This window comes from Pteropus vampyrus, unplaced genomic scaffold (genome assembly GCF_000151845.1).
Source record: "Pteropus vampyrus isolate Shadow unplaced genomic scaffold, Pvam_2.0 Scaffold306, whole genome shotgun sequence".
Lineage (NCBI taxonomy): Eukaryota > Metazoa > Chordata > Mammalia > Chiroptera > Pteropodidae > Pteropus > Pteropus vampyrus.
This window is the reverse complement of record NW_011889087.1, coordinates 1,539,337-1,564,341: the sequence shown is the minus strand read 5'-3', so window position 1 is coordinate 1,564,341 and position 25,005 is coordinate 1,539,337. Positions and strand designations below refer to the sequence as shown.

At 48.2% G+C, this 25,005-nt stretch overlaps 1 protein-coding gene across 1 annotated transcript; it reads right to left on the bottom strand.

Annotated features, from left to right (window-relative positions):
* Positions 1-2,330: 2,330 nt before the first annotated feature.
* Positions 2,331-21,090, bottom strand: KIF18B (kinesin family member 18B). The gene is made up of 16 exons (XM_011377122.2): positions 20,938-21,090; positions 12,938-13,264; positions 12,128-12,285; positions 11,664-11,768; positions 11,366-11,476; positions 11,088-11,285; positions 10,794-10,970; positions 10,012-10,086; positions 9,756-9,856; positions 9,152-9,338; positions 8,681-8,808; positions 5,809-6,014; positions 4,999-5,527; positions 3,956-4,045; positions 3,387-3,469; positions 2,331-3,155 (listed from the first exon to the last, which is right to left on the bottom strand). The coding sequence occupies exons 2-16, from the start codon at positions 13,248-13,250 to the stop codon at positions 3,067-3,069; spliced, it is 2,550 nt and encodes an 849-aa protein (XP_011375424.1). The 5' UTR covers positions 13,251-13,264; positions 20,938-21,090; the 3' UTR covers positions 2,331-3,066.
* Between the last annotated feature and the right edge of the window lie 3,915 nt (positions 21,091-25,005).

Below are 25,005 nucleotides of genomic sequence, written 5' to 3'. Positions count from 1 at the left end.
TGGCGGGGGGCCTGTTATTTCCAATCCAGTGGTCCTCTAAATGGACAGGATGAACCAAGGAACGGGGTGGGAATGCGGCGGGCAAGCCGAGGGAAGGCCTTGTGGTGAGCTGGAAAACACAGCCACAGTCTCCAGACCCTCAGGATGACTCTGGTCCCTTCCAACTCCAAAACCTTCATCCTAAAGCCCTTCTGGGTCTCTCTGCACAAAAGAACCATGGAGGAGGGGAACACAGCCATGAACTAGATTCTGTCTGGGAATCAGGATGTCTCAAACGGCCAAGAGCCAAAGGGATATTCCTGGGGGAACCTGGGGACAGGTGAGCAGGGGTCTGGGAGGCAGAACTTCTGAGCTAACAACTGCCAAGGAGACTCCTTATCTGGTAACTAGGTACCCTGTGGGGGCTGAGTTGATGGCTGGGGGTGGGGAGGCCTAGAGAAGAAAGCCCAGTTCTCTCCCCTCGATAGGTCTGAACACTGATGGAAGTTTGGCTTACACTCAGGTGACAGGGGCAGGTGCTATCCTGACTCCCTGCATGAAGGGACCATGTCTTGTTCTCTGTGTCTGAAGCTTCTGGCACTGAGCCCGGTTCTCTGAATTGGACAGGAATTTGTACCCCAGAGTGGGGTCCAGACCTGAGCTGCAGGGCCTGAGGTGGGTGTAAAGGGCTTGGGAAGAGAATACTTCTAAACTCCAGAAGTGGGGTGATGGGCTCTGAGAAGACCCCCAAGGTGGCAGAGGCAGGGTGAGGCAAGAACAGGGACCTTAGAACAGGCTGGGCTCGCAGTGGATGGGGAGCCATGGATTACTGTGTCTCAAGGATGACTCTCTTTATGTAAAAACAGTCCGATCTTAGAGCCTTGTGTCCACCTGCAGAGGTCAATTGGAAGCTGGCTGTCAGCTCGCTGCCCGCCTTGGCCCCTGCCAGCTCCCAGGGAAGCTGGGACCAGCTAGGCTGCCTTCTGGCGAGCGGGTACTCAGCCTGACCTCCCGTGATTGGGGCCAGGAGCCACACGTGTTTGACTTCATCGGCAGAGTCTTTGTACATTTAATGGGTCACCCGAGAGCACATTCTGCACTATGGAGCCACAAATGTTTGTTGAACGAATGGCCGGCTGCAGAACATCCTTGTCTAGAGTGACCTCTTCCACTTGTGTGAGCTGCCCCCAGCCCTTGCAAATTCTGCCTCTTGCAATGGACCCTGTTGTGTGAAGCTTGCCCTCCTGACCCTGATTGCTAGCCACATTGCCCTGTGCCTGCTGCCTGTGCACTTTGTAGGGGTGATGGCGACGATCAAATGAGATAATATATGTGAGAGCCCCAGGAAATGAGAAGTTATTCTATTTGAATCCAACCAGCACTCAGTGAGGCCTCTTAAGGTCATGGTGCCACGCCAGGCCGCTGGGGGCTACAGACGTGAAGCTGTGACTGCTTCTGTGGGAATCATGGTCCATCAGGGGAAAAAACTCATTAAGACTAATTGGAGAGGAGGGAACCCCAGGCACGCAGAAATAAATGATGTCTGTTCACTTCTGAAGGGAAGCAGCTTGGTGCCATGCAAAGGACCAGACTCGTTTGAATCCTGGTGCTGCCACTTGCTCTCTAACTCTGGGCATGTTTTTGTTAACCCGTTTGAGCCTGTTTCCTCGTTATCCCCCATAAGATCGCGAAATTTTGTGAAGATGCCTGCAGCTGGTGGGAACTCAGGGCTCCGCTTTATGACCTTTTCTCCACTCCTCCAAAAAAGAGTCAAAACTGAGCGGGGGAGGCTGCTCCCCCAGAACAGCGAGGACCCACTGAAATTAGCAGCATGACTTACACACTACTCACAATGTGCTAAATACCTTTAACATGTTTGTTTTCAGAAGCAAGTTAAACACAGACTCCTGTAATTTTGTTTACACTATTAATTCATTCAGACAGCTACGTCGTCCTGGAGAGACAGAGGTAAACTTGTGTAGAATTGTCACAATCCAAATGAGTGGAGAGGGAAGTCACCAACGGAGGTAGAGAGAGGGGACTTTGGGAGACAGGTGGAAGGAAGGTTGCACCGGGTTCAAGCTTATTCGGGGCATAGACTGGAGCCTCACCTAAGACCTGGGGACCACTAAGATGCTCTCCCCGACTGATCACAGGACGCCTTAGCAACCCACGCCCACGCTGTGGGAGGTTGGAGCAGGCTTCCCGGTATAAATAATCGCTCCTTCGCCCGCTCAGGAGCAGACCCGATCCCGCAGGAGGAGGGAAATGTTTTCTATACTCAGAAGTTTCTTGAGGTCTTAAAGAGTAGGAAGGCGAGAAAAGGAAGGTGTGTTGCAGAGAGAAACACATGCCAAGGATAGAGATGGTTTATTAATCATTATAATAAAAATATATATCTATATCTACATGTATATATGTATACCTGCAGAAATAAATAATCAGAGGCTATAAATCCAAGTATTAACAGCTCTGATATCTAGGTGGTAGCATTAAGGCTGAATTTCCCTTTCTTCTTTATACTTCTTTTTTACACTGATGTGTATCTTGTTTATAATAGGGTAAAAACAATGAAGCTGTCTTCATTTGGAAATCAAATCACCATCATCCGCATCATCACTAGGACTGCGGTTTGGGGCTGGGGCTCCTGCTCCAGGCTGGGAGGATGGGGCTGAAGATGTCCCTCTCTCAAACACCAGGAAGAGCGGAGCTGGTACTCCCACCACGCCCCGCTCCCCATCTCATCTCTCTGTGCAGTGCCCTGTTAGACTGGGAGCAGAGAACGAAGCCCCCCGAAGCCACCTGCCTCCAAGGAGGGAGTTATAAACTAGGGGGAAATGATGGCAGCACTCTTTAAAATAGCCACATGTTAACACTCACAAATGAATATATACATGCCGAGAAGCTGAGTGTAACGAGAGATTAATGAAGAGGGCGAGTAGCAGAATGAATGGCTGGGGGAGGAGTGTTAATAAAGGAAGAGGGTGTTGGCATTAATTGCTCTGAGCTGAGGAATGCAGGTCAGGGCTCCTGGTGCAGGCAGCTCGAGGATCCAAGAGGGGACGGCCAGCCAAGAGGGGATGGCGGTCAGGACACCTTGGTGATACAGCTCCCGGCCCTCATCAGTTCCTTCTGGCTCCTCTGGTTGCCAGGACAGTGGGGACTGGAGGGGAACTCTGCAAGCCAGTTGGATGGGAGAGGCAGGGAGGAAGGAGAAAAGTGAGGCTCTGTTCCACTGTTCCCCTCCTCCGTCCCACCTCCCATCTCTCTGATCGGGGTCCCTGGGATACCCCAGGAAGTACCCCAGGCCTTTGGGCCTTGGCCCACCTTGTCCCCTCCTACTTTCTGTTTTCATCTGTTTTTTTTTTTCTGTGGCCCAGATCATCCCAGTTCCCAATGCCAGTCACCTGGGGTTGCAAGCGGTTCAGCTGGCCTCTTCAAGGTGCTGCTGGGGAGGCGGGCAATGCGACTACGGCGGGAGACTGAGGAACTGAGGGAAGGAAGGAAGGTCACAGCCGTGCCCTTGGACTACAAGGGCGGGGGTGGGTGGAGCTAGACATCAAGCCTTGAGAGCAGGGGAAGCCTGGGCCCCAAGAAAAGCCTCCAAGGCCAGATCTGAGGGTGGGAGAGGCAGGGTGGGGGTGGAGGGGAAAGGGAGCTTAGTGGGGTTTGGGAGGAAAGTAGAGGTGAGGAGGTAGGTAGCCCATTCCCTGGATTAATTGGTGAACGCTGAGTGTCTGCCCTGTGGAGAGGGAGCCTGTAGCCTTTAACCAAAAGAAGATACCCTTCACCTCTAGTGTAATCCTATAACAGCAAGAGCCAAGGGGCCCTCGGTCAGAGAACCAGACGCTGACCCTGCTCATAAGACCCCTGCTACTGGCTCCAAAGGGTACAGAGACACACAGAAGCCTGTAGTTGGCCCAGGGGTCCACTGCCCTGGTGAAAGCTTTTCTCCCCCTAAACCTCCCAACCTCACCTCACAACGCGCCTCTTCTTGCGGGCTGAGGTCCCAGGGAAGGAAGGTGCTGGCCTGGGGCCCTTCATGGTGAACAGGGGCACAGGTCCACTGAAGGAGGGAGAAAGACAAAGGGAGACAGATGAAGAGGGAGCTGGAAAAGGGTGCCAGCACCTCCTCCCTCCAGCTGCAGCTTGGGGGAGGGGGAGGTTGGACAAGATGACCTCTGAGGTTTCTTCCTGCTAAGAGGTGGATTCCTCTCCCTGCCTCACTCGGCCTAGGCTGACAGCTGAGTGACAGGCCTGTTCTGGGAGAATATCCAGGTGTCAGCTTTTGGTGTGTCTGGGGAACTGGAGTTCAAACAATTTCACCCTTCCACTTGCCCGCTCGGAGCTTGTTACTGAGAGGTGATTCAGGCCATGGGAAGGGCGGGGGTCCAGTGGGCAGCCTGCTGCCCTTGGCCTCACAAGTCCAGGTAAGTCTGCCACTTGTTCTTGGCCTTGGACTGTCCTGAGATGGTCCCTGTTCCCCTCCCCTGTCATGTGGGTGGAAGGTGGGGGTAACAGCTTCATCTTCTCACTGAAAAAAGTTTTCTGAGGATCCCCTTCCCAGTTTCAGATGCTGGGCTGGACGGTAAATTCTGGGGGTGGCAATGGCAGAAAGTGGTATTTCTCAGTGGGACACAGAACTTGGATAGGGCTAAAGAGCCCAAGCAATGCAGAGGAACAGAGATGGCTGGAATCCCCTTGTGAATTCCTGCTCCCTGCGGACCCATCCCAAGTGGGGGTCCTGTTAGCTACTCGGGGGCGTGCCACAACCCAGCACAGAGCTGGCGGCTTTGCAGCAGACAGACAAGGCAGGGCCCCTGGGAGTAGCAAGGCTTCTGTGGAACTGTATGTTCTGCTCTCCTGGGCCAGGGGAGCCACCTGATCAGACCAAAGGGAAAGAGACGGCAAACGTCCTGGCCCCAAGAGTGGGCCATCTTCCACTCCTCTCGGCAGCACTGCTGTTCCTTGCTGACCCCTGACCCCCTGCTGGGGAGGAAGGCAGGGAGGGACACCCACCTGGGGATGAAGGGCTGATCCAGCCTTTTCAGTTCCTGGGGGACGTTCTCCCAGCCAGCACGTTCGTGGAAACCCAGCTTTGAGGGGGGCTCCTCAGAGAGATCAAAGGTGGCGTTGAGGTCCCGAGCAGGCGGGGCCAGAGGAGTGGAGCAGTTCTGCAGAGCAGAAGGGCCCAGAGGCACCCGGCTTTTGATGACTGTGGCTGGGCAGCATCGAGGAGAGTGGCAAGGAGGAGAGACCCTTCCCCCTTTGGGGGTGGTGGGTCCCAACAAAGGCTGAGCCTCAGGCAGGGACCCCCTCCTCAGGCAGGGCAGGAAGGACTGGCGCTGGCGCTTGGTCCCCGGCCTCACGGCTGGGGGACCGTCTTGCTCTGAGGGGCTCAGCCTCCTCCTCCTCTTCTTCTCCACGGGCCGTGGAGACGTCTGGGCCGGGGTGTGGTCTGGCTCATGTGGGACCCCCACAATGTGCATGAGGCCACTCAGTTGCCTTGCCATGGTCCTGGTCACAGGGCCCGAGTATCCTGGAGACTCTGAGCATAGAGAAAGAGGGTGCTGAGGGGAGATCAGGGACTGGCCGGAAAAAAGGAGAGTTTCTAGAATTTGAGGAGGGACACTGGGCACATGCAGGAGTCCCTAATTCCTCAATCTTGCCATGACTCCTGGGGCCTCTCTGTGTGCAGAAGTCTGTGATCCCAAGGGTCTAGCCTCCTGCCACAGCATAACCCGGCATCGAAGGCCCTGGCCACCCCTCAGCACCAATTGTCTTTGGAGAAGCACCAATAGGCAGAGGCAGAGAAGGGGCAAGACTCACTTGACTCTGGACACAGCTCCTGTGCCAGAGGTGCACTCTTGGCCAAACCAGGAGCCCCCGAGGCCTCCGTTGCAGGCCCAGCGTTCTCCTCTTGCACCAGCCGCTGCAGGGTCTCAAATTCTGCGATCATGTCAGGGGTCAGGAGGTTGGCTGCTTGGAGCAGGGCGTACTGCCGCTGGGCCAGGCGCAGCACCTTCAGCGCCAGCCTGGAATAGAGGAAAGGGGGTCCCCGCCCTAGTCAGACCTGGCTGGCCAGGGTCCTCTCTGCCATGCACCTGGCCCCATTACTCCAGGTGTGGTGAGGAGCACATGTGGGCTAGCCCCCGGCTCCCTCCTGCCTTGCCCCAGACCGGCTGGCCGGCCTCCGCACCATTCCAGCCATGGCTCCTGCTCTGCCATAGCCTTGCTGAAGACCAAACCTGGTAGAGGTGGTCACAGGTAATGGTGGGAGGCTTTAGCCACTAAACGTGGCCCCTGGACAAAGACAGTGACCTGGGAAGTAGGGAAAAGGCAGTAAGTGGCCTTGGTATCTAATGTCAGAGTTTAAGAAGGTCTGAGTTTCCTCACAGGTCGGCCACCTACTCGAGCTTTGACTGAGTAAATTCAGTTACCTCAGGGGCAGTGAAAGGTAGCAATGAAGGGCCAGGCTCAAGTCAGAATGCCAGCTTGCCTGCTCAAATCCTGGCTCCAACAATTCCCAGCTACATGAGCTTGGATCACACGGCTCACCCCTCCCTTGAAATGGAGATAACAAGTGCACCCACCTCACCGGGCTATTGGGAAGATGAAACAAGTTACTCTACACAGAGTACCTGGCACGTAATGAGCACGATAAGGTTAGTGAACTCTTGTTTTCTGTAAAATAGAAGGAATGCCATCTACCTTGTTAGGAGAAGAGGAGATTAAATAAGATAGGCCATGTGATCTTCGTTCTGAGAAGACCCTCGGAAATGCATTCAGTCTGCGCTTTCTATTTAACGGTTGGGATCCTGAAAGAGTTCGTGTGTGATTCAGCGAATACTTCCCATGCACTGAGGGGCTATTTAAGGAAAATTATGAGGGTAATGAGATTATTGATGTTGTAAATTTAGATTCTAATAAAGCAAATTTCTTTTCTGTCAGACAAACCTATGATAAAAGAATAAACACAATTATCTCAGTGGGGATTAGCCATGACCAATAATTTATCCTCAGGTAGCATAATCTACTACCTGCCTGGACACCTCTGAGCCTCCTCCTCTGCCCTCAGTGTGTGCTCAGGGAACCCAAACTCATTTTCTAAAGCAGCCTCGAGGCCTTTCTGAAAGAAAGCAGGAAATAAATTTAAAAGGACACAGCAGAAACTCATTCTATATCCGCCTGAGCCACACATTTGAAGATTAGAGACTAAGAAAAGTGGGTGTTTGGGGAGAAATGCACTGGGCTGGATGTCAGATGACCTGACTCTGCCCCGTCCCTCTTGCTGTAGTTGTGTGGCCCCAGGAAAATGCCTCAGTACCCTATCTGACAAATACTTGGTCTATATCAGCGATTTTCAAATTAGGACCAAAAAAAAAAAAAAGTGTCCGAGGACACTTTAAATGTAGCAGCTCTGCTTTATCTGTTCTACATATTAGACTTCAGCATAAGATTTCATGTGAAGAAAGGACTTTGCAGCTGAAAAAATGCTTAAAACCATTGAGCTGGAAAATCTAAGATTGACTCAGTGCCCTGGTGGTCTCAGATTCTAAAGTCTAAAGCCGAAGAGAAATTATTTTTGATTATTTGGTTGTTAGGGTGTTTCTAAGTTTGGAGATGATCTAGAATGTTCTTCAACCTCTAATACCCATGGTCTTCTGTCACATTTTATTAGCACTTCAGTTCAAAGATGTAGGGAGAATAAGGGTTAGATCCCCAAATCATAGCCAAGACTGAAGCAACTTGTCGAAGGCCACAACACAAGAGGCACAGCAGAAATGAGAACCCTGGTGTCCTCCCTCCTAGCAATGGGGGACACCAAGCAGAGAGATCCAAAGTCATCAATGGGAGCCTGTGGTTGTTCCCTGAGGGCCAAGGGGATATCCTGCCAGTGCATCCCTGCCGCTCCTGGGTCCCAGGGAGTCAGCAGTAGGAGACAGATAATAAGCTGCTGATTATTCAGGCTGCAGCATTTTTGCTGAGTCGGGAACAGACACTCCCAACAAGAAATAAAATTAAACAGGCCCTTCTGTCCAGAAGCTTTAAATACACTGCCTAGCGTGAAGCATGCTGGGGAGGGCAGAGTGGGGTTGGCAGCAGCAGAGCTAAGTGGCAGGGGATTTATGTTCTGGGGGCCAAGGGGAAAAAAAAAAATACTAGCAGCATGTCTCTATTAAGCACAGAAAGAATGGTCCAAAATCCATTTCTCTTTGGCTTTGGGTAGTGGTTAGTATTTACTTCTGAGAAGAAAACAGCTACAGTCAATCTGTTGAAGACACAATAGTAAACACCTGACTCAGGAAGGCTGTCCCTCCCTCGGCCTGCCACCTGACTTCTCTTGGCTGCTCCCTCCTTGCTGAGGACGGGCAGCTTGGCCCTCAGAATGGAAAGCAAAGCACTAGCCCAGGCGGCCTGTCCTAACTCGGTGCTTGCCAGCTATCTGGATGGAGTTTGGTGTTGTGCTTCCCTCCTGCTGGGCTGCCAGCTACATGGAAGAATAAATAGAGAGATAAGTAAACAGAGTAGATGATAATATCAAGTCGTTGAAAGCAGATAAGGGACAGTGATGATGAAAAAAGACTCTTAACTAGGACAGAACCAGAGCTTTCGTGACTTAGCACCAACTCCTACCTCAAGAGGCTGGAATGCATCATCTCCCACTTTGGACCCCAGAGAACAGCAAGAAGACACTTACTGCTTAGAACTATCCCCTTCCAGGTTTTGTGGTGAGAGGTGGTCCATGACTGGCTTGGGCTGCAGAGTCAGGCCAGGCGACCCTGGCGGAGGGTGTCCGAGGCTCTGCTTTGGCACCTGGATTGGAACCTGAAGAGGAAGTCACAGGTAGAGAGCCCAGGATGGCCTCGCTCCCTAGGTAAGCAGCTCTTAAAATCTTTCCCTCTTCCCAAAGTGGGAATGATAGCTCCTGGACCGGCCAGGTCTTGGTGGGGGCTTTCTTTCTCCTAGCCAGTGTCCACTCTCCCTGCTCCCTTGCTGGCAACGCACATGCTCCTCACTTCCAGACACACAGGATCTGACAGAATAGCTCTCCTTCCTGCACAGGATCTGAAAGCCTCCTAATGACTAAGATGTGACATCCAGGTAGAGAACCTGGGACCGAAGGGACTCTGTGAGTTGGGAGGGGCATTCCACAAGCTCTAGGTCCTACCTCCTGGGCTGGGCCTTCATTCTTGTCCTCAGAGGTCTGCTCCTGGTCTGAAGAGTTCCCTTTCATGACCCTCTCCACCTGGGCCTCTGTCCCCAGGCTGTCTTCTTGAACGACTGCAGGCCCTGGGTGGAGTTCCGGGGTGCGGGGCTGGCTGGGAAGGCAGGATGGTGGGGAGGAGCTGGGAAGACTAAGGAGGAAATGAGGGGTTTGAGAGGTGGGAAGTAGGGGTAGGTGGGAAAGTGGGGAGGAGGCAGTTAAGACCAGGTGATAGAGAGCCCATAAAGGATGGACACTTGGGTAACAAGTGGGCAGAAACTGAGGGGGGAAGAAGGAGTCAGGAATTTTCCGGTTTAGGAAACAATGACACCCAGCCCTGAACTGCACCTTCTTTTTGAATAGTAGATGCTGCTTATGTGGCTGTGGTGTCATTTACTCATTTAATGCAGAGCATTCTAGGTGACAATCAGTGTGCTGGGCACTGGGTGGGAACCCCTAACCCTAGGTGTCATAACAGAAGCAAGGAGTCCTAGCCTTCCAGAAACTAGAGAAGGGGGGCTTTCCCTGCCAAGCTGAAGGACAGGGCAGGTATGGAAGCAGAACTCACGGCTGTTGTGGAGAGCCCGATCTGGGGGGCTGTGGGAGGTCCTCTTGTGGGCCCCGGGCTCCTGCCTCATACACTTGAAGCTTCTCCCTCAGGGTGGCCACCTGGAACCGAAGTAGCCAGCCCCTCAGAGTCTCAGGTGAGCAAAGGAAGTGGGGAGGGGGAATGGAGCCTTGGCCGCACCCCAATGCTTCTGTCTCTTGCTTTCCTGCTCCTAAGCCAGGGTACCCTGTCTCCTGGCCCCAGGTGGACTCCTCACCTCAGCCTGGAGTTGCTGGCAGATGGCGGCGTACTGGCTGAAGTGACAGTCCAGGCTGATCATGTTGCTCTTCAGCTGAGATGGGAGAACAGGGGAGAGATCTGTTTGTTCATTCGAAGCAGCTTTAAGCAACCACTTCCAATGGCCAGGCACTGCGCTAGGCGCCTCACTCATATCCCCATGACTCACACTCATGACTGGGGAACAAAGCAGGGAAGGTCAGTAGCTCACCTGAGACCACAGCAAGAGGCAGAGGTTGCCTTTGAACCCAAGACCCCTGGCTGCCTGACCAGTGCACTCTCGCCAGGCCAGGAGCTTTTCAGAGCACCAGGGCTCCCTGGAGGAGGCAGGGGAAAGTGAAGCAACCCTGCATTTCCCTGTGTTACATGTTGGTGTTTATGTTTTGCGGAAATATGGTCCTGCTGCTAAAAACGAGTCTAAAAAGGTCACTAGCCAACACACAGCCACCCTGTCCTATTGCCTCCCTCTTGAGATGATTCTGCCTCAGTCATCCCAATGCTGTGATATTTACTCTTTTTCCAAGTCTTGGAGAAAATTTTGCCTCTCCCCTAACTGGAGTGTTCCTAAGGATGAGGACTGTGTCACTTCTCCCACAAAGAGAGAGACTAGGGAACGTCTTCCCTCTGCCTTGCGGGAAATACTTGTTCCAGGCACCAGAGGGAGCCAGTGGGTGGGTCCGGTCCCATCCTCCTCCCAGCCTGCCGGCCCCGACACCAGGCTGGCTGTTCCCAGCCCACACACACACACACACACACACGCACCGAGAGTTTGATTTCCTTGGCCCGGTTGGCGTACTTGAGTGTGTTATAAGTGTCCTCATAGGTCAGGCCAGAGGGGCTGACGGCAGCGATCATCACTGTGCGGCAGTTACCCCCAATGGAGTCCTTGAGAAGGCGGGTCAGTTTGCTGTCTCTGTAGGGCACGTGAGACTTGCGGCCCTGCGGGGCAGAGAGTGGGCATGGAGTGAAGTGGCTGGACTAGACAGACCCAGGCTGGGACCTGGCAGCCTCTGGCCCAGTACCGGAGGGAGAAACCTTTGGTCTACGCAGCTTTACCTTTGCATCAGCCAGGGCGTTGAGGACGTTGATGAGGGCCAGCAGAGAGCGGTTGATGTTGGCACCCTCCCGCAGCCGCTCCCCCTTCGCGTGGGTGCTGGATGCCCGCTCTGAGCCAGCTAGGTCAATCAGGCTCATCTTGGCCACACGAAGGGCCTGGGTCAGACCCGGAACTCGGTCCTGCTGTTTCACAAAGATCTGGGGACAGAGGGCAAGGGTGAGGGGGTGCTGGGCATCAGGAGCCCCGACGTGGGGCTCCGACCCACCAGTTCTCTCACCTGGAAGATGGCATGGGAGCGGGAGGAAGTGGCATTGGCGTCAGTGGGGTGCTGCGTACGGTTTCGGTTCCCTCTGGTCAGCATCTCCAGCAGCTGCTCAGCTGAAGTTGGCTACAGAGGAGATGAGGAGGAGGGGGCTGTGGTCTCCCCCATGAGCGCTTCCCCCCAACAGGAAGGCTGCTCTTCAGAACCCATGTCACCCCCTTGCCGCAGGATCCGAGGCATCCCCAAACTGCCTGGTGAGGGAACCCTGGAGAAACAATGGGGCTGCTCGTGCCACCCAAGCCTAATTCCAAACCTGGTGGAAAGAAAGTCCTTGCACCATAACCCCCTTGTCGGGGTCCTCACGGATGGCAAGTGGCCCCTTGGGCTCCAGGAGGTCGTGGATCTGCTCATTGTACACCTGAGGAGAAGGGAGGCAAGGGGTACACCTGAAGAACAGGGCCAGTCACGAAACCTTTTCCCTAGGGGGTGGGAGGGCTGAGCTGCTGGGCAGAGGAGGCACGGCCAGACACCATGAATCTGTGTAGCACTTTGTGGGATGATATTAAGTGACAAGAACAGGACGGTCAGGTTCATTTGAATACAGTATTAATTTGGTCAGGTTTAATTTGAATACAGTCTCTCTCTGAGCTGTAAGTGTCTTCTGGGCTCTCACTGGGCCCCCACTTCCTACTGCCCTCACTCCACTCCACTCTTTCTTGAGGTGGTTGTGAGAATGAGGGATGGGGCCACCCAGCCCCAGGGAGGGGACAGCCCTACCTCCTGGTAGCTGATGAGCACCTCGAATTGCTTCTCCTCCTGGCGGGCCTCCAGGCGCCTATACAGTTCCATGGTGGTCAGGTACATGATGCCAGGGTCCCCCTCTCTTCCCAGCATGGTGTGTGTCTTCCCGGCCCCAGTGGCCCCATAGGCAAACACTGCAGAGGACAGAGTAGGGAGCAGGGTGGCAGCAGAGCCAGATCCACCATCTCTAGTGGCCTCCCCCCTGTGCATTTCCACCCAGCTAGCCCTTCCTCCCACCCTAGCCCCTTCGTCTTCCATCTGCACAGTTCCACTGCTCCTACCCACTCGCGTCCCCCACGTTTGCACTGTAGCTTTTGAGTTCTCCATATCTATGTCCTGGCTCCCCTGTAGGCCTGTGGATTCGAGGGCTCTCCACTGTGGTGGGGGCTTCTCCCTTCCTCAGGAAGCCTTCTCCAGGCCAGGTAGCTTCCTCTGTCAAAGGCCCACAGCTCTTTGCCTTATATCACCTGCCTCAGTTTATAACCACACACTTGCGGGTGTAATTTTGATTAGTGTCTTTTCCCCCTGCTCTAGACCAGTAAGTATCAAGAGGACAGGAACCGTGTCTGTCTGATCTGCTATTGTATCCCAGGGCTCAGGAGAGTGCCTCGTACACACACGAGAAGAACGAACGGGGGACCCACGGAGAATGCAAGGGCCAGAGCCCTCCTCAACAAGTGCCCGGCCAAGGGGGAGGCGGGAGCCCGTTGGAAGACATGAGAAGGAAGCAGGGAGGCAGGGCAGCTACCAGCCAGGGCTCTTCCTCCTTGCTGCCCAGATTCTCACCTGAGCAGTTGTAGCCCTGGAGGAAGCTGTCCAGGATGCTGTGGGTGGTGTGCTGGAACACATCCCGTTGGGTGGCCGCCTCGCCAAAGACCCGGTCAAACACAAACGTCAGGTCTTTGCCCTTCTTCTTGGGGCCATCATGGGCGCTGCCCCATTTCAGGCCAAGAAAGCCCCCATAGGGCTCCTCAGGGTCAAAGACCAGTACCCGCTCGTCCACCACCTGAACCACAGGCCGCCGCTGGCTCTCCAACTCCCTTGCGGTTGGGGGCCGGACCCGCACCACAACCCGAACCACGCTGTCCTCCACCGCCATCACCACGGCAACACCTGGGCAGAGACACAATGGAGATGACCAATCTGACCTGCACCTCCCCAAATGCCTCTCAGCCTAGTATTCAAGGCCTCCTACCTCCTTCCCAACAGCTGATCTCCGTTTTATACCTCAAGAGAATAAGAATATTGGTGTTAACACCAATCATTAATAAATATCTCTTTATCACTTGAAATACCACCTTTGTCATATCCAAATGACTATTTTTTTCAGAGGCCTATTATCAGGCTTCCTATTATATTCCACTCACCTGTCTACTTCTGTGCCAATACCACGCTGTTTCCATTCCAGTCCTTTACAGTATGCTTTTCACCTAGTAAGGCAGGATGCCCACACACACTACTCTTCCTTTTTCATAATTTTCTTGGCTATTTTCAGACATTTATTGTTCTGTTTGACTTTAAGAAAACTATCAATTCCATCCCCAACCCAGAACATCCCCTAGCCCCCTCCAAAAAAAACCCCTTAAGATTACAGTCGAAATTATATTAAATTCACGTATTTATTTTATATTAAGTCTTTTCACGCAAAAACATGGCTATTGCCTTTCTATTTGTTCAGATATTTTTTATGTTCCTCAATAAGATTTTATAGTTCTATATCTCTTCAGATAAGTTCTGTAATTGCTCTTTTAATATAATTCCCAAGTACTTTATGGACTTAATTGTTCTTAATGAATGGAACACCTTCCCCTACCTCCATTTCCAGGCGGTAATGATTTCCATGATTGATTTTTCTATATCTGCCTTATAACCACCACCCTCAAACTCTCTTATTTTTTAAAATTTGTTAATTGTTTATTTACCAGGAGAAACTATTCCTTAGCCCAAATATTCATGCTTTATAGTTCAGGAACACAGGTCAGTGACACACTTCCATGGACGTCAACTCAAACAATTTCTTTACATTCTGAAATCATTTTGCACTCTGAAAGAGGCCAACCTTTCTCGTCTCCTCAAAATCTTTCATGGAATCATAATTTCTGTAGAAATCTGCATATTTCTTCTTCCTTGGTTCAGTCACAACAAATTTATAGAAAGCTGAACCCCCAGGGGTATAATGATTGCTCCAACAATATTACATCATAGACGCTTGACCAGAAGGCCACGCATATGAGGTTTCGTCAAAGCACGGGAAGGCATGGTAGTTATAGCTTTCCTTAATACCAAGGTCCTTCCTGATGGAGATCAAACTCTCTTATTAATTCCATTTTTTTAAAAAAAATTAGGGCTTATGGGGTTTTCTGAGTATGCAATTATATATGAGAAAATAAATATATTTTTTAAACTTTTTTCTCTATATTTATATCAAGTATTTTATTTTCTTGTCTATTGCAATCCCTAGAACTTCCACGCCAACAATGAATAATAATGATGACCATGGGCATCCCTGTCTTGTTCTTGATTTTAAAAGAAATGGCTTTACCAGATTGATGAACACTTGGAAATTTAAAAAGAGTGGTGTTCTCGGAGAGGGCATGGAAGCTCTGCACACTTTCCCCACACCTGGCCTTGTGCATCTCTTCTCAGGCTGTTCCTGAGTTATATACTTTTATAATAAACCAGTAATATAGTAAGTAAAAAAAAAAAAAAAAAAAAAAAGGAAATGGCTTTAGTGCTTCACTATTTCGAAATTCGTTTTGGATGAATAGTCATTATCATGTTAGTAATATATTCTATTCTTATTTTAGTTAGAGTTGTTACTAAGACTGTCCAGAATTTTGTATAATGCTCTTTCAGCATCTCCTGATATGTCTTTATTCGTCTTTGTTTTGTTGATGTTGTAAATTATTTAAAACTATTTCTGGTATCAAACCAACCATGCATTCTTAAAAAAAAACAAAAAAAAAATCCTACCCTGACCATCCCAAAGTTTAAAATTTTTACTTTCTTCTTTTTTTCTGTTTTTGTTTCTGAAGTTTAAAGTTTTTAAATGGTCAAATGTGTCAACCTTTTCTTCTATGGCTTTTATATTTTATTTTAAAAGATATTCATTCCTCAGGGTAATAAACACTTATATTTATTATATTTACATTTATTATATTTTTCTCTAATAGTCTTTCTTTCTTACAGTTAGGTCTTTATATAGATGGAATTTATTTTTTGTGAATGGTGTGAGGTTTCTAAGTTTCATTCTAAATGATAAGCAATTATCCCAAGATCATTTATTAAATAATGTGTTCCCTCTCCAATTTGAAAGGCTACATTTAGCAAAACTAAATTCTCATATAAAAATAAATTTGTTTTTGGATTCTCCATTCTTTTCTATTGATGTGTCTATTTTTTCCAGTAACTCACTGTTGTAATTACTGTAGTTCTATATCTCACTGCATTGTTCTTTTCCTTGGCTATTCTTGGCCATCTTACCTTGAATAAGATTTTAGAATCAGCTTATAAAGTTCTATGAAAAATCTTGCTAAGATTTTAATTGGGATTACTCTGAATTTATAGATTAATATGAGAATTGACATCTTTATACTATCAAATATTCCCATCTAGGAACATAGTATCTCTTTTCATTATTCACAACTTTATAATCCTCAGTAAAAATTTTATAATTTTATAATTTTCCTCACTTGAGTTTTGTGTATTTCTTGATAGGTTTATTACTAGTTGTTGTATAGTCTTCATTATATTGTGAACAGGCTCTTTTTTAAATTGCATTTTCTAATTCATTTTTACCAGAATATAGGAAAGCAACCAATTTCCATATGCAGATCTTGTATCTGGCCACATTACTGAACTCCCTTATTAGTTCTAATAGATTGTGATTGATTCTCTTTAGGTTTTTCAATTAAATGATGATACAGTTTGCAAATAATGAGTTACTTTCTATTTTTAGCTCTTCTATATTTAGTTCCCTACCCTTCGCTGTCCATTAGAAATGAGTGTTAAATTTTATCATATGCTTTTTTGGCAATGGCTGAGATAATCACACAGTGTTTCTCTAATCTGTTATTGTAGAGGGTGACATGGACTGATTTCCTAATGTTGACCTGGTAATAATTCCAAATACATATTTGCTTATTCCCTCTTGTATTCCCTTCAGACCTCTCCCCTTGGATTTTTTCATTTCTCCTTCAAGCCAGCCTACCAAGGGTAGAGATGGAATTTTTGGCATGCAGGAGCCACAGATATCCTGGAAAAGTTCAACCCAGCTCTAGAGATATATTAACAGGGGTAAGGAACAGGGGCTGTTCCTGGGGGATATGAATAGATGACTGCTTTCCCAGGAAAGACTAGGTCTCGCTGACAGGACCAAGGTCATTCGGAAAAGACAAGTGGACTTTCTACCTAATACTCCTGCAAACAACTCATGTTTTCCTTTGGGAATGAGGCAGAATTGAGCTGATTTGAAACTCCCGTCTCCCACCTCCAAACTTCGTAATTTCTTCCCTACACGAAACAAGATATCAACCAATAATAATCTTTTTACTTGTGTATAATATTTTTCCGGTCCCAGCAATCAGACTGCCATAATAATAAACATAATAGTTAACTGCTTACCCACTATGCCAGGGAGTATTTTCAGCACCTTACCAGTGCCACCTCCCTTTGTCTCCATCACGATTCCACAAGACAGAGACTATTATTATACTCAGCGAGAAAATTGAGACAGACAGGGTTAAGCAACTTGCCCAAGATCCTAATGCTAGTAAGTGATAGAGCCTGGTTCCAACACAGGCAGTCTGACTGCAGAGCCTAGATACTGCCTTATAATATTATGTATTATGCTCTCATGATCACATTGTTGTAATAGTGCCTTATATTTGTATAATTATAATCCCTTTTATGTAACTAACATAATATATTCTGCAAACACTTTCAGATATATGGACTGTACCTAATTTTGAAAACTCAGAGAGAGTTCCTGTCTCCTATCCTCGCATTCCCACCCCCCAGGGACTCCCACTCTTGTACAAGGGGAGGTGAAGGTAGAGAGTGTCTGGCCCCACCGTCTGGGTCTATGTTGGCAGTCTGAATGGCAGTCCCGGCTCCCGCACAGGGAGGGTTTCAGATGAGGAGGAGCCACAGAGCACCCTAACATTCTAAGCAGGAAATTAAAAAGGGCACTGGCAGCGGAGTGCGCATAACCTTTACGGTTCTCTCCTCTCCGCTTCCTGAGGGCCAGTGAGGCAGACTGTTTGCCTAATGAGATGTTTTCCTTCTTCCCGAGACAGCGCTGAGGGCATGGGGGTGGGGACGGGGGTGACATTTGGCAACGGCCACAGCTAGGACGCCTGGTCTTTGCTCTGCATCTGACTGGTGGGGAGGTCTTTGCACCAGCCACACCGCAGCTTCCTTGAGAGCCAGAGAGAACAGTTACCGATCTGCTCCCACCCCAGAGGAATGCGGAGATTAATGAGAGAACGTTTGTCAAGTTTGCTTTGATCCTCGGCTGGAAAGAGCATTTCAGCCCAAAGTACCAGGGAGATGATTCTTTAATAAGATCTTCAGGGTTCTGAGCCAGCCACAGTCATGTCCTGTTTCTAACACAGGGCAGCTCATTAAAACCCAGAGGCTAGTTCACTCTCAAGCTGGGGCGGGGAAGCCAAGATTCAGTTGTTTTCAGGACAGCTTCCTCTGCCCATCCTCAGAGGGACAGGCAGAACAAGCCCAAGCTCCTCAGAAGCCCGGGAGAAGAATTTCTGAGGATGTGAAGGGATCCGCCTACAGACATCGGGAGCTGGGAAGGCGGAGCAAGTGCCTAGCCCTTGGAAGTTCTATTTTTATAAGGGTTGCTGTAGTCCCCCTCACTGCTCCTTCACAATTCGCACATATTTGTGTTTCTTGTCCTTAAGTGCCAAGAGAGCAGGACCCTCTTCTGACATAGTCTGTGTACCCCAGATGCCTAGGCACCAGATCCAGCATGCAGTAAAAGCTGTATAATATTTTTCCTATGAATGAGTAAAAGCCAGAGAAAAGCAGAGTCTGAATCCAAATGTCTAAAAGTAATTATTATTACAGCTAACATTTATTGAGTGCTTACTATGCATCAGGCACTATGCTAAGTGCCTTACGAATGGTGTCATTTAACTTTCACATCAATCTCATTCTGTAGTTAACATCCCAACTCTACAGAGGAAACTGAGACTCAGGAAGGAACTTATCACTTGGATGGTAAATAGCAAGGCCAGAACTTGACCTTGTTCAGACTGTCATCAGAGGGATTACTTTTCATCCTAGGCCATTCTGCCCTGTAGCTGGGCTTTTGTGGCTCCTATCCCTTCACCCTAGTGGCCACGGGGCAAGGGCTAAAGACCACTGGTTCTTTCTACAGTCAAGTTGGTCATTCAGACAAAAAGGCTGTGTTCTTTTGTTTTTTAGATAGGCATTCATAACTCTATAACTGATAACACTTTTGTTTATTCCCAATTTGATTTTTATTTTTCTCTTGTCTTATAGTTATGGCTAGGACCTCCAGTACAATATTGAATAGAGGCAGCAACAGTGAGGAATCTTGTCTCTGATTTTATAGAGAATGCTCCTATTATTTCACTTTTTATTGCTTTAAGAACACTTACCTCTATTTCTAGTTTATCAAATTAAAAAAAAAATCATCAATAGGTACTGAATTCTATTGAATTATATTTCTCTGCCTACTGGGATGTTTTCTCCTTTAATCTGTAATTATATTATATTAGATTTTCTAATGTTAAACCATTCTCATATTCTTGGGATAAACCCAATTTGGTTATAACATATTTTTTATACATTGCTGGCTTCTGATTGCTAATATTTAAGATTTTTACAACTATCGTTATTGGCTTGTAATTTTCTTTATCTTATTTTTAGTATCACAAAATAGACTAGAAATGTTTTTTCTCTCTTTTTAGGGAGTTTGTATAAGATTAGAATAATTTCTTCCAGATGCTTATAAATTTTTGGTGGTTTAGTGGGGTTTTTTTTTGATGGGTGTGTTGGTTGATTTTAAACTAATACAACTTCCTCAATGGTCCTAGGTCTGTTCAAAATTTCCAGACCTTCTGAATCAGTTTTGGTAAGTTGTTTTTTCCTAGAAAATTATCTAAAAGCATTGTTAAAAAAGGTGTTCCACCAGTCTCTCTTAATCTCTCAGTAACTGGTGTTATGTCCCTATTTTCATTCTTAAGAGCATTTTTCTAAGTTTTTTCTGTTTTCTTTATTTCTTAATCAAATATTGCTAGAAGTTTGGCTTTTTTATTAGTTTTTTTTAAAGATACAGCTTTTGACTAAGTTAATCCTCTCTATTATGTAGTAAAATTCTATTTCATTAATTTCTGCTCTTAAATCCTTTTTATTTCCTATACATTCATTCTGTTGTTCTGTTCTATCTTAATTAAGTTGAGTATTTGCCTCACTTTCAGCTTTTTAGAAAAAATGTTCAGATGTAAGCACTTAAGACTATAAATCACTCTCTAAATATTGCTTTAACTGCATCCCACAAGTTTTACAAATATTATCACTGTTCCATGTTAATTATCTTTTAATTACAATTATAATATCCTATTTAACTGAGTTAAGTGGTTTTTAAAAAATATGCAAACATGAGTTTTTCTTTTTCTTTTATATTTTTAATTTAATTGCTTGTGGAAAGAAAATATGGCTTGTACACTAGTAATTTAGATTTGCTTTGTGGCCAGATAGAGACAATTTTTATAAATACCTCTAAAAATATGCTACTTGTCTACTTTAAAAAAAAAAAGTATAAATGAAGCTGGATTGGTTGAGACACCTTAAAAATATCTGAGGATGTGGTAATTCAATAATTAAACAGGCAGAGAAGGACCAGATAAGTTGGCAGTTGAAGCATGGGATGTGGTGAGGGAAAGGAAAAATAGAATAGGGACAAGATTGGAGAAAGCAATGTAACGCTGAAGAGCAGCTCATTTAGAAAAATTTTGTAGATGGTCTCCTCTGAGCCAGGCTTAACTTCTTTGCCTTCCCCAACCTGTAAAATGTAAATATTAGTATCTATCCCATAGCATTGTTTTGAGGGTTAAATGATTTCATTCAAACCGAGTAAGTGCTCATTCAATGTTAGCCATTATTATTAGGAGTAATATGACAGACAACATTTTTCCATGATGCCAGAACTAAGGTCTTCAGTAAAATCGCCCCGTTTCCTGTGACACAGACCAGGCTTTATCTTTCCCAAGTCACTTTACTACCTTAATGGATCAAAGCTAAGAGGAATCATCCTAGGAGCAGTCGCAAAAGGCATGGTTTCTATCAAATATTTTCTGAATGCCCAGTAACTAAGCTACGGCCGCTCGCACAGCTCTGCAATCAGTTCTTCCATATGTGTAGAGAGGGTCTTAGCTACTCCACACAGATGCGCAGAGGGTCCCAGGTCTCCAGATCTGGTGTACAGGAAGACCCAATTCTACCTTACACACGAGCGGGAGGACCTTTCACAGAGCGGATGTACAGAGGACGGGGCCGGGTGCAGAGGTGCGGACCCAGTCTAGGTCCTGTATAAATGAACAGAGGGGTCCTGATCTCCCGCTCATAGGTGTTAGGAAGTGCCCAGCTCCCCGCGCCGCCCCTCAACCACGTTCGGAGAGGACAACGCAGAACCTGCTCGGTCTCCACGTTGCACCTTCCTGTCCCGCACAAGAGATCGCCCTGAGCGGCTGGGTCTGCGCGTCACAAGCCTGAGCGCAGGAGCCCGCGGGGCCCGCACTTACCCTTTGTCGGTTCCCCGCCGCTGGTGTCGCCGCTCGCTGCCGGGTCCCTCCGCCGCAGACAGGAGCCCCGGGCTACTGGAGAGTGCACCCCACACCCCCACCTCACTAGCTCCAACCTCCGCCCGCGCCAAGCTTTCAAACTAGCCAGGTTGGCTCATCCGCGCTTCCTATTGGTCACCTTCCGGATCTCTGATTGGCTGTTTCCTAAGTAACAAAGTACCCCTGAGGTGGCGGGCGCTGTCAACAGTGCGCTTGCGCACTTCCCCTTCCTGCTGGTCGTGAGAGGTTTTGAGGCTGTTTCCCAGGCTGGACCCACCAGACTGACCCGCAGAAGCCAGTGCGGAGTAGGGGCCCGGGCCCTAGGACTGGGTTCATCACCAATTGCAGCAACTAGACATCAAAAACGTTTTCAAACCTGCTTCTTCTGTGGCTAAGTCGGCATCTGCTTATCCTAGAAGGGATTTTTAGCTGCTGTTCAGAGTCTCTTCTCGCTCTGCGACCGTCTCAGGAATGAACTTCGAGAGCAGCCGTGATGTGGAAGCGCCGGGGAAGGCAGAGAAGGGCGATTCCACCCGCTTGGCTTTGACAGTGTAAGGAGTATCATGGACTGATTGTCGACTACGACGATCGGCCCCTTAGGGTACCGCTGGGCAGCAGTGCTCCATCCTCCACTGGATTTCAGTGGGCCAACCTCACGCCGATCACTAACACTCGCGGTCGTGGGGGTCGAAGAGAGTCTTGCACTGGAATCAGGAGGCCTGATTCTGATCACTAGTGGCTGAATCACTAATTAGTGCTGAGACTGTGGAAGTCACTTCTCTCTGAGCATCAGTTTTCTCATTTATAAAATGGGGCAAATATCCTACCCTTCCTACTCACCTAGAAGAGAATGGATGAGAAAGTCCCCCAAATCTCTTGCATGTGTAAGGGGATAGCTTTCTATGAATCTGATTAGGATGAAATAGGTGATGGTTGCCAGGAGCCAGATGCTCACCACGTGCCATTAAACTGATCTGTTCCCACACTGGGACCATGAGCAGTTCTGAAGCATGCAAGAAAGCAGTTGGCAAAATTCCCTTAGTGGACCTGACATCGGGATAGTAGAGTTACCATTTAATATCCAGTTGATTTGGCCCAAACTCTTCATTCACCTACCTGGACCTCAATTACCCTCTCTGTACGATGGGATAACACTGCTGGTTTGGTGAACATAAAATGAGAAAACTATTTAAAGGTGCTGTTATTGTAAAGCTATAAGAAAACCAAGGTATTCTACCCAAGAGAAATAAAACTGTTAAAGTATGACTTCCAGATGGGTGTCCCCTCCCTTTCCCTCTCACAGAGATGTGCATTTCAACAGAGGTTTGGGTGTGCAGTGGAGGGATCGGGGTCCCCAGGAGCCTCCAGGCAGGTGTCTCTTGTGTCCTATAAGCCAGGTCTTGCCTTGGTCCAGTTCTGGTTTGGCCAATTAGCCGGAGAAAGTGAGTTGAGTCAGGGTGAGGCAAGCAGAGGCTGACTCCACAGTTAAAGAAGTGGCATGCAAGATGAGGTCTGAAGGAGGAGTGTAGCTAGTTTGTCAAAGAGAGCTGTTCCTTGGATCTCAGAAGCCAAGGGAAAGGACTTTTGCAGGTGAGTCAATTGAGCCCATGATGCTGAGGGCCTGGCTTGGCTGACTTTAGTGGATACAAATGGAAAACCACTGGTCTTTATACCACAGATGCTGGTAAGGGGAGAGTGACTTGATACTGGCCCAACAAGAATTTCAAGGCCTAGAACCCAGATGTAAGGGCTAGGTGCAGAATTTTTGCCTCGTGTGGTGGCAGAAGATGTTTCTGGGCTAATATGACTAGGAGTATGAAAGGCAACAGATTCTGTGCTCTTGAGAGGTATGTGGATATCTCACTATTTGTAAATGGGAAGACCACCAACCCTAGGTACTAAAAGCAGGCAGGGGAGAGGCACATCGTTTCACCTGCATCCTTATCACTGCACACCTTTTGCACCTAGGTGTGGAATTAGCTGTTTCAAATATAGACTAATTTTAAAAGGTTCTTAAGCCAAGCCCAAGACATCATTCTTGCCATCCTTAAAGGTGGGACTGACTTTAAGCCTAGCACAGAAGCCAAGCATGATGAGGACTAAAAAATGTCCACTCAGTTTACCAACAAGGAGGTCATAGGTGGCCTTGGCGGGAGTAGTTTTTCATAGGAGCGGCAGCAGCCAGATCAGAGTAGGTGAGAAAAAGGTTACGACTCTTTTTAATAGCATCTACCTGTTAAAGAGAGCAGAGACAGGAGGTAGTAGCTAGAGGGAATATGGGGTCAGGGAGAATTTTTAAAGATAGGAGAGATTTAAATGATGGGAAGGGGCTGATACAGAGTGAGAAGTTGAAGATTAATAGAGGGGTATGATTGATTATCAATTAAGTAAATTCCCAAGAAGGTGAGAGATAGAGTGGTCAACCATCTTACTTTGCCCAGCTGGGACTGAAGGGTTTGACAGAATGTGAGACTTTCATTTTTAAAACTGAGACAGTCCTGGGTAAACAAGGATAGATTGGTCACACTGGTAGGAGGGCGTGGATGTAGAGCACAGTGGCAGGCTGGGCTCTGGAAGCGGGGTCGGCTCTTCCATGGAGGCAAAAAGAAGAGGGAGAAGGGGGCACAGATGCAGGGAAGTTTGTGGATTTTATGGTGGAAATTGATGGAGTCTTCTTGGGGCTTCTGACTTCTCTGGGAAGTAGGAGATGTGATCATCCATTGGACTGTTATCTTCACACTCCATCAACTATCTTTGTTGCTGGGCTTGGAACATAATAGGTACTCAATAAAATTGGCTGAAGGAATCAATTAATGAATGAGAATAAGAGTAGGTGTCACGGGTGGGTACTCCTAGGAGCAGACTCTGAGATGCAGATCACTGTGCAGGAAGTTTATCAGGGAACGCTCTGGGAATTAATACCTGTAGAAAAGAAGGAAAGGAAGCAGGATTGGGCAGAGGGAGAAATTGAGCTGGGAGCTCTGAAGCTGGGAAGATTCCTCAGAGTCATTCTGAGTTTAAACCCCCATGTTGATCAGTCATTGAAAGCAGGCTGTCCTGAGAAAGGGGCAGGTCTTTGGTCAGGGCAGTTCTCTTAGGCACAGGCAATCCCTGGAAGGGGCCAGTAGCTGAGAGCCATCTGCTGGCAGCACTCCCAGCAGCTGGGAGCATAGATACTCAGTACTGAAGGAAACCTAGGCAGTGCATCACAGCATCCATCACAGGAGATGGAAGTTTACAGAGAGTGAGAGATGGTTGAAACAGCTGTTTTATGTTAGTAGAATGATTATTACGCGGCAGACACAATGTTATGTCCTGAGTAAGGCATTGTCCTACTTGGAGAATGCTCTCAGTATGGCCTTGGAGACAGGCAGAAGACTGCTGGGGAAGTCCAGTAGGGCTTCATGGAAGAGCCGGCAATGAACCTGGGCTTTGAATAATGAGCATGTGTTCTGCAGGCAGCTGAAGTAGCCTAGAGCCTAGTAGACCCATCCCTAGCTCTGGGCAGTTGGGGAAAGGTCTGTAACTCTCCTGGCCTGGGCTGTTGTCCTAGTCCAGGCTGGGGCTCCTCCCTAAGGGAGCAAAGGAGTCTGTGCCCTGGGGGCCTGGGGAGGAACCCTCGAATTTGCCCTTCACCATCTTGGAAAAGGTAGGAGTCCCACCCCTGCGCAAGCTGCCCAGGCAGCAAGCATTGTAGGAAGGAGTGTGTCTAATGACAGGGGTGGAGCTGGGAGAGAGTGAGTTTCAACCCTTCCTTTACTCTAGGGAATGAGCAGTCAAGAGGGCTGTTCCCAGAAAGAGTAAGCCATGCGATCTTGGGCAAGTTAATTCACTATTCTGTGCCTCAGTTTCCTCATCCAAAAAATGGGTGTAACAATAGTAACTACCCTGTGGGATCATTGTGAGGTTTAAATAAACGAATACATGCAAAATTCTTAGAACAGTTTATGGTACATAAGCTACTGTTATAACTTAGCTGTTAATACAGAGATGAGTCTATGTTGTGCCTCCAGCTCCAGGATTCCTCAA